Source organism: Misgurnus anguillicaudatus, chromosome 17 (assembly GCF_027580225.2).
Source record: "Misgurnus anguillicaudatus chromosome 17, ASM2758022v2, whole genome shotgun sequence".
NCBI lineage: Eukaryota > Metazoa > Chordata > Actinopteri > Cypriniformes > Cobitidae > Misgurnus > Misgurnus anguillicaudatus.
Genome location: NC_073353.2, coordinates 30,517,755 through 30,530,829, shown reverse-complemented (window position 1 = coordinate 30,530,829; position 13,075 = coordinate 30,517,755). Strand labels below are relative to the sequence as shown.

General features: G+C 36.4%; 1 protein-coding gene across 1 annotated transcript; it reads right to left on the bottom strand.

The window, feature by feature from the left end:
* Positions 1-302: 302 nt before the first annotated feature.
* sec22a (SEC22 homolog A, vesicle trafficking protein) lies at positions 303-10,538 on the bottom strand. The gene is made up of 7 exons (XM_055214860.2): positions 10,366-10,538; positions 8,426-8,630; positions 7,546-7,709; positions 6,747-6,923; positions 3,224-3,342; positions 2,795-2,860; positions 303-1,625 (listed from the first exon to the last, which is right to left on the bottom strand). Exons 2-7 carry the CDS (start codon positions 8,605-8,607, stop codon positions 1,425-1,427), a joined length of 909 nt encoding a protein of 302 aa, XP_055070835.1. The 5' UTR covers positions 8,608-8,630; positions 10,366-10,538; the 3' UTR covers positions 303-1,424.
* Between the last annotated feature and the right edge of the window lie 2,537 nt (positions 10,539-13,075).

Sequence of the window (13,075 nt, the reverse complement as noted above, 5' to 3'; positions counted from 1 at the left end):
AGAGTTTTTAGATATTTTTACTGAAAACAAGACAAAAATACTAAGAAAATGTTTTCTTGAAAATAATTTTTGCAGTGTACATTGACCATGCAGCTATAGTCATTTTTCGTGTTGTTTCTACATAAAATCATCCTAAATGATGATTCATTCTGTGAAAATATTATCTCTTGTACATGGTATTGTTGGATTATTGCTCAAAGACCTAGTAGTTATAATCCATAGTTATATAAAAATCACCAAAATATCAGTTTCAGTCAAATGTTAGTAAAAGTGTAGTGTGCATTTAAAGTAATGACACAATGTAAACAAATTCAAGACTTTTACTGAGGGTATTGGAACAGGGCATCCGCGTTAAATACATACAAACACTTGCCTGGCAGCACTAACCTTAACCAACCCCCTAAGTGAGACTACTGTGGTATCTGACATGTTCTTCTTGATGAAGAAGGCTGACACCATTTGGAAAAAAACATGACGCTTTCTGAGCTATTTGGGTCCATATTCTGTCAATCAGCTGTACAACCTGTCATTTGCATTATGAAAGCAGTATGCAATACCAGCAACATGAATAGAAACGGAAACAAAACAACAACATTTTGTACAACATCGGGAGCAAACCGACACATTGATGAAAGGCAGCTTGCACTTTTTTGGCTTTGGAGGGAAAGTGTGATTCCATTTCCCTCAAAGCCCACAGCATTCATTTGCAGGAAACACACCTGCAGGCAGCAAGGACATGCTTGATAAATAACACATCTGATTATGCTTTCAGGGCAAAGACATCTGACTAATGACTATGAAAACACGGTGACTCTGAAATTAGGCTTACAAATGAAAGCATATGACAAAACAAAATGATCGAAATGCATGTAAAAAGATAAAAATTTACCAATGGTACATTTCGTGTGTAGGCAGCAATAAAATTGTCTTGCATATGAGCTGGCTTCAACAATCAATATTGAGACAATCATACAATCTACAGTATAAAAATGTTTTATAATATCATCTTAAAGGAATAGCTCTCCCAATAATATAATATTCTGTCATCATTTCCTCACACACATGCATTTCTGCATCTGTATGACGCAAGTAATGCTGATGAAATTTTAATTTTTGGGTGAACTTCCCTTTCAACCCCCAACATCCATTAAAAGTCAATAACTCATTATTACTGAAAAATATATTAGTTTTGCAAAACACTATTTGCTTTAAATATTTCATGCATGAATTTCATTTCTGTGAGCTTAATAGTAACTCAACTGGATGTAAAACAAAATCAAAATGCATAAACCTGTCAAATCCCTGCTTCATGATCCTGAGTGCTTTATTCCTCGGATGAGCCAGTAAAAGGGTTATAGTAGTGAATAACAGTTATGACAATACTGAGTTGGGCTATGATTGTATTCCTAAAAAGTTCAAGGGGATCAAACGTTGTAATCGGGCGCTTTGCCCTGCGGTCTTCTCAGGTAAATCTGAAAAGTGATGAACGCTCCAACTGTCACATGGAAGAGGATCTGCCACATGTTTCGAAGTTCATACAGATACATGTTACACAGGCAAATCATAGCAAAGGCTAGAAACGACTTGATGTTTCTCCACACTGAGTAGCAGGCGAACAGGTAAACCTAAATAGAGAAACAAAAGAAAGTGTGTGATATGGCTCATAAACTTCACAAGCTGACCAAATTGAGACCCACACAATTAAAGGAATAGTCCATTTTCCCAAAAGAAAAATCCAGACAATCCACTCACCACCATGTCATCCAAAATGCCGATGTCCTTGTCTGTTCAGCAGAGAAGAAATCATGTTTTTTGAGGAAAACATTGCAGGATTTTTCTCGTTTTGATGGACTTTAAAAGACACCAACAATTTATACTTAACTCAACACTTAACGTTTTTTTTCAACGGAGTTTCAAAGGACTATAAACAATCCCAAACGAGGCATAAGGGTCTTATCTAGCAAAACGATTGTCATTTTTGACAATAAAAATAACAAATATACACTTTAAGCACAACTTCTCTCCTAGATCCGGTCGTGATGCACCAGCGCGACCCCACGCAATACGTCATGACGTCAAGAGGTCACAGAGGACGAACGCGAAACTCCGCCCCAGTGTTTACAAGTGTTGAGAAAGAGGACCGTTCCGACGTTGTTGTATGTTGAATGATAATAATAAATGTCTTTGTGGCAGTTTATTGTTTATAATGGTCCGCAAATGTGCGTTTTATATATGTAACACGTGACCTCCCTACGTCACTACGCATTTACGTTAGGTCGCGCTGGACCGGACCTAGACGAAAAGTTGTGGTTTAAAAGAGCATATTTTTTATTTTTCTTGTCAAAAATGACAATCGTTTCGCTAGATAAGACCCCCATGCCTCGCCCGGGATCGCCCAGAGTCCCTTGAAACTCCGTTGAAAAAAACTGTTATGTGTTAAGTGTTGGTGTCCATTAAAGTCCATTAAAATGAGAAAAATCCTGCAATGTTTTCCTCAAAAATCATAATTTCTTCTTGACTGAACAAAGAAAGACATCAACATTTTGGATGACATAGTGGTGAGTAAATTATCTGGATTTTTCTTTTAAGAAAATGGAATATTCCTTTAACCTTATATACTATATGCATGGTCAATAGTCAAAATCCCTAGCAAGCATCTCTAATGAAGGCATCTACAGTATCAGCTGGGTATTTTGTGATGTATTAGCATTAGATGGTCAGGCAATGATGGAAAGCGGAGGAAATGAAGCCTGGCAGATCCACAATAACTTACGGTCCGACTACTGTCACTTACCTGATACAAGCAGGCCGCAGTTCCCAGAAAAAAAGCAATTACGTAATTAAAGTCTTCATCTTCGTTCTGCAGATGAAGCAAAAAAAAAAGGAAAGGAGGAAACAAATTGCAACAGGAAGCCCTGTGCTAAAGTGCATGAATTACGAAGAGTGTCAAGATGCGTTGGTTCACTTATCAGGGCAATGTACGGAGCAATGCAAAACCATTTTATTTATGGAAGAGAAAAACACATTATATTTAAGTGCACTGCCTGACAAAATTATTCATGAGTTTGGTTACTATGCATTAGATATAATTTATTACATTACGATGGTACATTTACAGCGAAAAGTAATGTTCGGTCTGTTAATCGATACAAGAAACAAAGGCCAATATAAAGTTATGGTTTAGGCCGTGTCAGAATTAATATCAGTGTGTGATTTAGCTAACCTGTAATATACTTTCTATTGCATGGACTCCCCTCAGTAGATTGAGAGCTCCGCACAGGACACTTAAGACGCAGGCGACGATACCCGACAATGTTACAGGCTCCAGCATTTGTATAGGACCTGCAAGGATAAAAAAATTACAGATATTCAAAATGCTTGTCCATGCAGTATTGATGGTATGATGCTGGTGTGTTTTGGGTGGTGGCCAAGAGGTTTCTACAGAGTGATAAAGTGTTCTGCATGGTTACTAGCTCAAGTCAAAAGAACTCACAATACGTGGCTATGATAATCTGGTCTACAGATATGACACACTGGATAATTTTCAAATCTTAAAGGTGTAGCGGAGGATTTTCTCGAATTTTAGAAAAGAACCGCCTTGTCCACTTTAAAAAAAATGCAATTGCGCAACACTCCTGATTGACAACTAGGAGGACCAATAGTCTTGATGATCTACCCGGAAAAAGAAAATCCTCCGCAATACCTTTAACTAATTTTAAATCCATGGGTGACCACAGGGATCGGTGAGGCTCCAATGCTATCGGGAGCATCAAAATAATCGCAATGACATCATACACCAGAATTTAATTTGGACCAATTCGGCTGTGGTAAAACACTAATTGGGCAACACCCCCCTTTTGATTGCAAAGGGTGCAAATCAACTTCAAATCTTCATGGCCAGCCTAAGTGATCATAAGTTAGGCTATTTGTCTGTTTTACCACCCACCAGGTAAAAATGAATAAGACACAATATGTACGATTTTTGTAGTAAAATATCTAAAAACACTTGCACAATGTGATCTTTTTCAAGCAGTTGTGTACTTGCATTATCCCAAGAGTTCCCAAGTACATGTAAATCCAAAGAAATTCACATTTAAAGGTGCAGTGTGTAAATTTTAGCGGCATCTAGTGGTGAGGTTGCAAATTGCAAACATGTCTACATCAGAGGCAACTTATTAAACAAAGTTTGTCTGTTAGGAACTTCTGTAGAAACTTGGTGACACAAAATGATGGCTTCCATGTAAGGGGACCCGCAGTGTATGTAGATAAAAACATAATTGTTAATTATTTGAGGTCTTTATATACCCCTGATAATATAGTTATGTATATTATATTGCATTTCTGTCAAGAGATTCTTCTAAAAGTTACACACTGCACCTTTAAATAATGGTCTAATCTCACCTATCAATGACATAATATCCATGCTATCCCCAGAGATGGGGACTCGAGTTTGAGAATCGGACTCAAGTGCGACTAAAGTCGCACACACAGTGACTTGAGACTCGACTTCAGACTCGACTCGGACTCAAGCCGCGCGACTCGTGAACAATGTTTATTTTTAGGAAACGTCTGATGAGCTCGCTGTTATTCCCCTCCCTCCGTTACCTACAACCGCCCACGACGTATCTCACGCACGGCCGCGAACATACATGTCGACTGCACCGGCCACTGCTGTGCAATTCATCTGAAGCTTTGGGTAGTGCTGAGACGGATCTGCGGTTTGGCTCGCATGCGATTCGCGGATTAATATGCAATTTATATAGGGTTTATCATTAAGTTTATCATTAACGTGTTTCTAAGGGTTGCAATTGTTTAAATGGTTAAACAATTTAACCGCAAAAAGGCGCTCAAGTGAGCAGATTTCTACGCACATGCGTTTAAAATTTGTTTCTGGTCCAGCTCCAGTCAGGTCCAGAGTTGCGCTACTGTGTGTCATACTGTAGTCCATTAACATACATTTGCTGAATAGAGCAATGAAAAACAACGTAAAATTTTTATGTGAAGCGACTGCATCTTCTTCCTGAAGCGCTCCGCCTGTGTTTGAGCATGCGTTTAAGTGCCCTCAGTAGTGCACATACAGAGAGAAGTGTTTCAAAAGTTAAGCCAACATAAAATCTTTCTTTTCTTGACAGGGCACATACACACAAAATGATCTCACAGTATTCAAAACATTTGTTTATGTCTTAAGAAACCAGTATTTGTCCTTAAAGTGACAGTAACCTCAATTAACCTACTTAAGTCTGTGTCACTAATGTTAATCAAACAACCCAAGACAAACAGAAAATCACTTCTATTGCTTTAAAATTAATAATAATAATAATAATAATATTTAATCTGTACGATAAAGACAGTGTTGTTATCCATTTAATTTAATTTCTGTACCTAATGCTAATTTTAGACCTTATTTAATGTGCAACTTTGTTCTTTTTTATAAATGTTTGTCATTTCTTTATTTGTTATTAGAGTTTTATATGTTACAACGAGACTTGACTTGGATTTGAGCCCAGAGACTTCAGACTTGACTTGGACTCGAGCTCAGAGACTTGTGAACATCTCTGGCTATCCCTGGTTCCTGCTTCAAAAGACTGGCAACACATGTGGACAAATGCAGAAGTGTTGGTTACAGCATCTACTAGCATGACACTGTTGTGTCACTCAGTCATCATGGATATCGATTATCTATTGTTGAGTAAAAACTAAAACCATACCTGATCAGTGGATGGTGAAAACAACATCTACCATCATTTCACTCTTTCATAGAGTCACTAAGCTTCGCTTTTTGTTATCGTTTTGAAAATGCAACGTCTGGCTGCGAAAACGTACATATTGTGCCTTTAAAGGAACAGTATGTAAGAAATTTGTATCAATTAATCATAAAATGGCCCTGATATGTCACTAGACATAAAGAAATCATTTTCATTTCAAATACTTATATCACTCACAACAGTGGTCCGGCCAGGATATTATCATTTAAAAAGTGGAGTTGCAGCCCTCAACTGATGTTTATGTTGTCATTTTGTGTATTGGCCACCAGTTGTGTGATTGCAGTACCAGTTTTAGCCACAAGTTTTGTGATTGCAGTACCAGTTTTGGCCACAATCCTACATACTGTTCCTTTAAGTCTGATTGTTCAGAAGAGTAATAGCAATCCTCTGATATGAGGTTTCATTCAAGTCCAAGGAAAGAAAGATTTTTAGGTTTAGGGAATGTCAAATCTCCAATCTCAAGTAATAGTGCTACCTAAAAATAAGTAATATTTAATGAATCTGAACGTATTATTTATTTAACCAAACCATTTTTTTAGGGCCAAAGTCAGTTTATCTGAACATGCTATGCACTTGGCATGCTGATTTATTTAGTTTAGCACACATACGGTCATGCACACTTCAAAGACCAAGTAAGCTTTAACAAGAGCACGACGATCAAAAAAATCGACTACTGTATGATGGTCAATGTCTTATGCTGTGCATTCAGTATCATCCGCAAATCAGACAGCTTTTCAACAAAACATAAAATTGCAGTTATTCTATTTTTATTGCCAAGAGATTGTGTAATTATTAGAGGGAATAACATTCAAAGATCGCAATGTTTTGCAAGCCAGTATCTAAATGAGTCGAAAGCAAGTTAACCACTTTGGCATGGCTTCAATAAGCATTGCTTAGTCTAGCAAGGAAAGTAAATAAAATGTACATTTTCAAAAACCTTTAAACACAATGGAATGTAAATGTGGTTACAGTGTACTCTACCTATGCCTTTATATTTAGATTTGTGTTGTGAGAAGCCGTTGATTGATCCAATGTCCTCCGCAGACAGCTGATAGGGAGGGCGAAGCTTGATTTCGGTTTGCATGTCGGCCAGGTTAATCTTTGTGGAGAGGGAACGTGGGCTGTTGTACCGCTGCTTGGTTTTCCGAATAAAGTTATCTGTGAAAACCATAGAAACTGCACACTGAGTAAATGCTTCAATCACAACATGATCTGTATTATAAATGGCGTCAGTGCTTTTCAAATCACTCAGACTGCTTCAGACATTTGTATTTATTTAGATAGTATCACATTAGAAGATCAGTTTAGCACTTGTTTTTGGATTGAAGTTTTGTATTTTGAAGCTTCCTGTCAATATGGTTCTGCCTTGCTGTCTATTATCTACTGCTATCGACTACTAAGACAGCAACCTAACCAAAATGCAACCTCAAAGCATAAGTTACTGAAATGTACATGGGATGCAGGTAACATCCATAACAACTGTAATATTTCTTTATTCAGGCAGATAGAAGCTGTACTTGAATGTCTGAAATGACTGAAAGGGACTTCAAAATAAAAGAAGTTTGCTAATGTTAAAAGATTTGTGTTAGCACGTTAGCATGTAATTACATTAGACAATTTTATTTTGAAAACTGTATGAAATATTCATTGATGTTTTGTAGTTTAGTGCACTGATGACAAGCCCAAAGTTTGCTGCATAGGTAAGAAGATCACTAAAGCATGACTTAGATGACATCTCCGCACACCAAACCCAACCGTACAGACCACCCAATAAACTCACCAAACTCAATTAAAGAGAACGGTCTTAGAGCGCTGTTGATCCGCTTCGTGTCATATGTAACAATGAACTCCCGCTGAAGTTCATCCAAGAAGCTGAAGGCCAAGACATTGGGATAGTTCTCTGTGCAAACCATCAGGTACCCAACTCCAAGAGAGCTTGTGAAACTATGGAAAGCAACACATTTTACTATTTACATATCGGCATTTATCATATCATTAACATTAAACTCAAGTTTGATAAAAGACAATTTTAAGACTTCGGAGATGTCTTAGGCAGTGCTAGATGATGTGAAAACAGGACATTTGTTACTAAGGACAGAGGGTTGGGAAAAGTCACTTTTCTTTACTCATTCTCTGAAACTGTGTGTTCACTAAGCTCTCTTTGAACCTAGTACCAAGCCTCAAGTTAAGCAAACTTTGTCATTGTGTCTCTCCATGTTAACATCTGTTTGGAGAGATCAAACAATCCAGTAAGTCACACTCCAGAGAGAGAGAGAGTTGACTCGAGTCTGCCTCCTTGTGAAGTATGGAGTGATGAATAGCTCCCGTCTGGAAAGGCAGACTATGACATGATCCCTCTTGGGTCCCTCTATGCGATGCATTTGAATTAAACCTCATTTAAAGGGATGTCTAATTTTTATATCAAGCTTGTTGCTAACCAATTCTTGGTTTAATTTGTTTTTGGAGCAAAAGGAATCGTTATGTCATCAAATAAGTGATTAAATCGAGAGCAATAATACATTTGGCCCAAAGAAATGCAGAGTAATACCAATCATACAAAATATATAAAAATGCCTTTAGGTACTACAAAAAAGCAAATGTTTTAGTTTTCACACTGAAGGTATGGCGTGGTATAAAGGTCGATTACAACAATATCTTACTTGATGTTGTACACTCCAGATTTGAGTGAGCAGCGGTCAGGAAACTGGCTTAGTTTTTTGGAGAGACCCTTAAGCTGTTTCTTAGTCTCCTGAAGTCCTTTATCCTGTTCATGATCCGTGGAGGCAGAAAGAGGAAGACCATCCCTCACTCTCACCACGGACGCAAACAGAACCATAGACATTTTACACTAAACTCAGTGGGCACCTGAAGGTGACAAGAGAAATCAACTAGTCAATGACTTACAGTAGATAGTGTATAATACAAAATTATTCTTTCAAACTAACAAAATAGGCAATTGTATATGTGACCCTGGCCTGGACCACAAAACCTTCACACACATGGGTATATTTGTAGCAATAGCCAAAAATACATTGTATGGGTCAAAATTATCGATTTGTTTTTATTTTATGCAAAAAATCATTAGGATATTATTTAAAGATTGTGTTCCATTAAGGTATTTTGTAAATTTCCTACCATAAATATAACTTTATTTGAGGGCTTCATTTGGACTTTAAAGGAAACACTCCACTTTTTTGAAAATATGCTAATTTTCCATCTCCTCCAGAGTTAAATATTTGATTTTTAGTGTTTTGGAATCCATTCAGCTGATCTTCGGGTCTGGCGCTACCACTTTTAGCATAATCCATTGAATCTGATTACATTGTGTACTAAGACTGATGGAAAATTTAAAATTTGGATTTTCTAGGCAAATATGGCTAGGAACTAGACTCTCATTCTGGCGTAATAATCAAGGACTTTGCTGCCGTAACATGGCTGCAGGAAGCGCAATGATATTAAGCAGTGCCCGAAAATAGTCCCCTGCTATTGAAAGTTACTAAGGAAACAATTTTCGGCTGCTGCGTAATATCATTGAGCCTATTTTTTTAACGTGATGCTAATGGTCTAATCAGATTAAATGGATTGTGCTAAGCTATGCTAAAAGTTGTACCGCTAGACACAGAGATCGGCTGAATGGATTCCAAAACGGTAAAAATCAAATGGTTAACTCTAGGGAAACTAAAAAAAATTCTAAAAAGTGTAGTGTCCCTTTAAAGGCGATTTTCTTAAAAAATATTTTTTGCCATCTCAGATTCCATTTTTTTTAATAGCAGCCAAATATTGTCCTATCCTAACAGACCATACATCAATGGAAAGCTTATTTATTCAACTTTCAGAATATCAATACAAACCAATAAAAAGTTGACCATTATGACTGGTTTTGTGGTCCTGGGCAACATTATTTTTAATATATACTCTATAGCAGGGGTTTCCAAACTGTTTTAAATTCACTTGGGTGATATGGTGAAAAAAAACAGTTCAGTCCAGTTAATAACTGGCAATGACAATGGTTTTGATCTTACCATAAGGTGTTCCTGTATTGCAATTAGACTTCTATTTTATTTATACAATGAAAAGAGAAATTAAACACTACTCTTTAGATAATGTATTGTAAATGTATACGTTTTCCCTTACAATTACATTAATTACTATTTTGATGGGTCTTGATGTGTACTGGTTATTTCGACCCATGTATTATATTATATTTTACTTAAATACACCTTCCTTTATCCAAGAAAAGTACTAGCATATAAGTAAAACCGGATGAAATCAGGATAAAGCACAGAGTATTAAAAAAGATGCACTGTATTAAAAAGATACAGTAGACTCAATAAAATCTACTTCATCATACAGACTAATAGAGCTAAGCTAATAACATTAGCACGTTTGCTGACAGCTAGCTATCATATTGCCTTATCAGATCTTATGCACAGATCAAAACCATTGAATCAATTATACATGGTTACATGATTAATTGTGCAATCGTTAAAACTACACATTGCATTTATAACCAATGATGTGGATGCCACTGCTAACATAACAAACCAGTTAGCTTTGTACGGCTTTTGTTGCATGCATCGTAACTTTTAGATTTACATACCTACTAACAAGAGTCCATTTAAAACATGTGGAAACATAATAATCCTTTTTGGTTTATTTTGCGAATATTCTACTGTCATTATCCATGAGCTTTCGCAGATGGTGCTTCCGCGCACGTTCGAAACAGCTTCGGCTCAGTTCGTTCAGTCTTCGGTTCATTTCGGGTCAGCTTCGCTTTTGTTCGGATCGCATTCAGAAATGTGTGACGTGGCTTTTGGGAAGGCAATAACCGTGTGCGTTTTATAATACTAAATAATAGTGAAAATGCTGAATTGAATTTGGACAGCGAACAGTAAATGTTAAAATATTACAATATTTATAATTTTTATATGCATTTTACACACTAAATTGAGTTTCAGCAGCTATCTAACTTTTACACACTCTTTGAGAGGCATCATTTGCTCAGGTATTATAAAGGGTATGCACGTGACGCCACCTTCGGCGAAAATACTGCGGTTACGCCCACACTGAGTGGCAAAAGAAAGAGTGGCAGCATTTGAGAACAGTGAAATCAGCGTAAACACGGGGAAAACGCGTCTTAATGGGAAAAAGCTGTTGTGCGATAGACTGTACTTACAGATTAACAAGAATTCGGAGCTATCGTTTTACAGACTGACAAAAAACTAACAAATTGATCGTTCATGCCAACGTCCACAGACCACAGATGGGTTGACAAGTTGCTAGGGTCACTATCAAGCAGAGGTTTTCCTTTCTACGTACTTTTTCAAGTATTTGAATTTTATCCGTGTTTTTCTTTGGAAAACATACATTCCAAAGCATATTATCGTAATTTTTAATCTATTACATTTCATAAATAATACGTTTTTGTTTTAAATTTAATATTTAAGTACATGAACGTACTTTTACTCAAGTAAACATTTTTTTTTAATGTAATTAGGTATTAAATAAATTGTAATATGCAATATTAAAGAATACACAGTATGATTCTATGCTTTAGAATGTAGTGAAGTAATGTTTTTCCCAAGACAAACACCCTAATAAAGCACAGATGCTTGGAAAATGTAACTAATGTAACTAGGTATTGTCCACCTCTGCTATCAAGTCCACTTAAATTCAATTTAAGCTGATAATAGTGAGTTTTACTGGCATTTTTCGCAGCAGCCGCTAAGAAAACCAGACATTTTGTTGAATCATTTGCCACTCAACAGGGCGAGTTCCGGCGTGGTCACGTGGAAAAGTGACGTCAATGCATACTCTCTTTTAGGTCTCAGAAAATGTATTACCCTTTTTAAAAAATATATCTACAGTGGTGTTGTCTATTTTGATTTGCACAAGTTACTATTACATACATACATCAAAATGCATTCTGTTCCTTGCACATTATTATGTGGACTATGATCTTTAAAAATAAATTGTAAAATAAGTGTAAAGTGACCTCCTGTAAACACCCACTTTAACAGCACCATGCATTAAAGATTGACATCTATTATACTGTAGACAGCTAGGTGGAAGTCTCCAGCTATGTTTTTAATGCATGAGTGTTGGATTGACACGAGACAGGATGTGGAGTTGTTATTAGTTGACCTGAGAATTGAATGTGTCTCTGGCAACATATTATTTTTTTGTTTCCGTTACTGCTAAAACACATACTGTATGTTTTTCACCTCTTCTGCAATGCGTTAGTATGGATTTTGCGGCGAGTGCCACACATCATTTTGATTATTGCTTTGAGAGGGAGAGTAGAGAAAAAAAAATCATTGTTTTTACAGTAATGATAATAGGGCGTATTCATGCTATTGATGTTTATACTGAGCAATGCCTTCGGGTGAGCTGCACCATGGTCCCACCGGACCTCTGGGCACACAGCACTGCTCCTAGTATGTTCAGTGACGAGCGCTTTAGTATTAAAGGGATAGTTCACTTTTAAAATGAAAATTCTGTCATAATTTACTCATCCTCATGTTGTTTTAAACCTGTATGAATTTCTTTTATCTAATGAACACAAAAGAAGATATTTTGATAAATGATGCACACAGCAGATAGTGACCATTGACTTCCATAGTAGGAATAAAAAATATTATGGAATTTAATGGGTACCGTCAACTGTGTGCTTACCATCATTTATCACAATACTTCCAAAATATTTTTTTCCTACTATGGAAGTCAATGGTCACAATCTGCTGTGTGTTTACCATCATTCCTCAAAATATCTTCTTTTGTGTTCATCAGAAAAAATCATACAGGTTTAAAACAACATGAGGATGAGTAAATGATGATAGAATTATCATTTTAAAGTTAACTATCCCTTTAAAAATTGAAATGCTGTTTTGGCTAACATTACAGAAAAAATGAATTAACTCTTCAAAATAAAGATTCCTTTTTGTCGACTGAATGGTTCCTTAAAAAACATTAATATGCACAGAACCTGTCATTATTTAGTCACCCTCATGTCATTAGGAATATGTTATTTTTTCTCCCCACTGTTAGGGCTGTCACAATGATTAAATAATCATCTAATCGTGATTGTTTGACCTCATCGCGATCATTTCAGATCACCGCGATGATTGCACATCTCTCTAAAAAACACAAGGGGGAGCTGCAGCACCTGTATAAACAAGACAGTATCAGATTACTTTTAAATGTGTTATGTGTATTAATATTTACTGCCAGCCAACCCTTGCAAAATATTTAATTTAATTTAAATAATTACAACAATGTGTGAATATTATTTCATAAACAAACAAAAAAAG

What these genes read in the sequence shown, in the direction of transcription:
- sec22a (XM_055214860.2), bottom strand. Translation starts at nt 8,607, where the DNA reads ATGTCTATGGTTCTGTTTGCGTCCGTGGTGAGAGTGAGGGATGGTCTT. An exon ending in TCTGGAGTGTACAACATCAA is followed by an intron (nt 7,710 to 8,425) that starts GTAAGATATTGT and finishes TGCTTTCCATAG; the next exon opens with TTTCACAAGCTCTCTTGGAG. An exon ending in CTGCGGCCTGCTTGTATCAG is followed by an intron (nt 1,626 to 2,794) that starts GTAAGTGACAGT and finishes TTCTCTATTTAG; the next exon opens with GTTTACCTGTTCGCCTGCTA.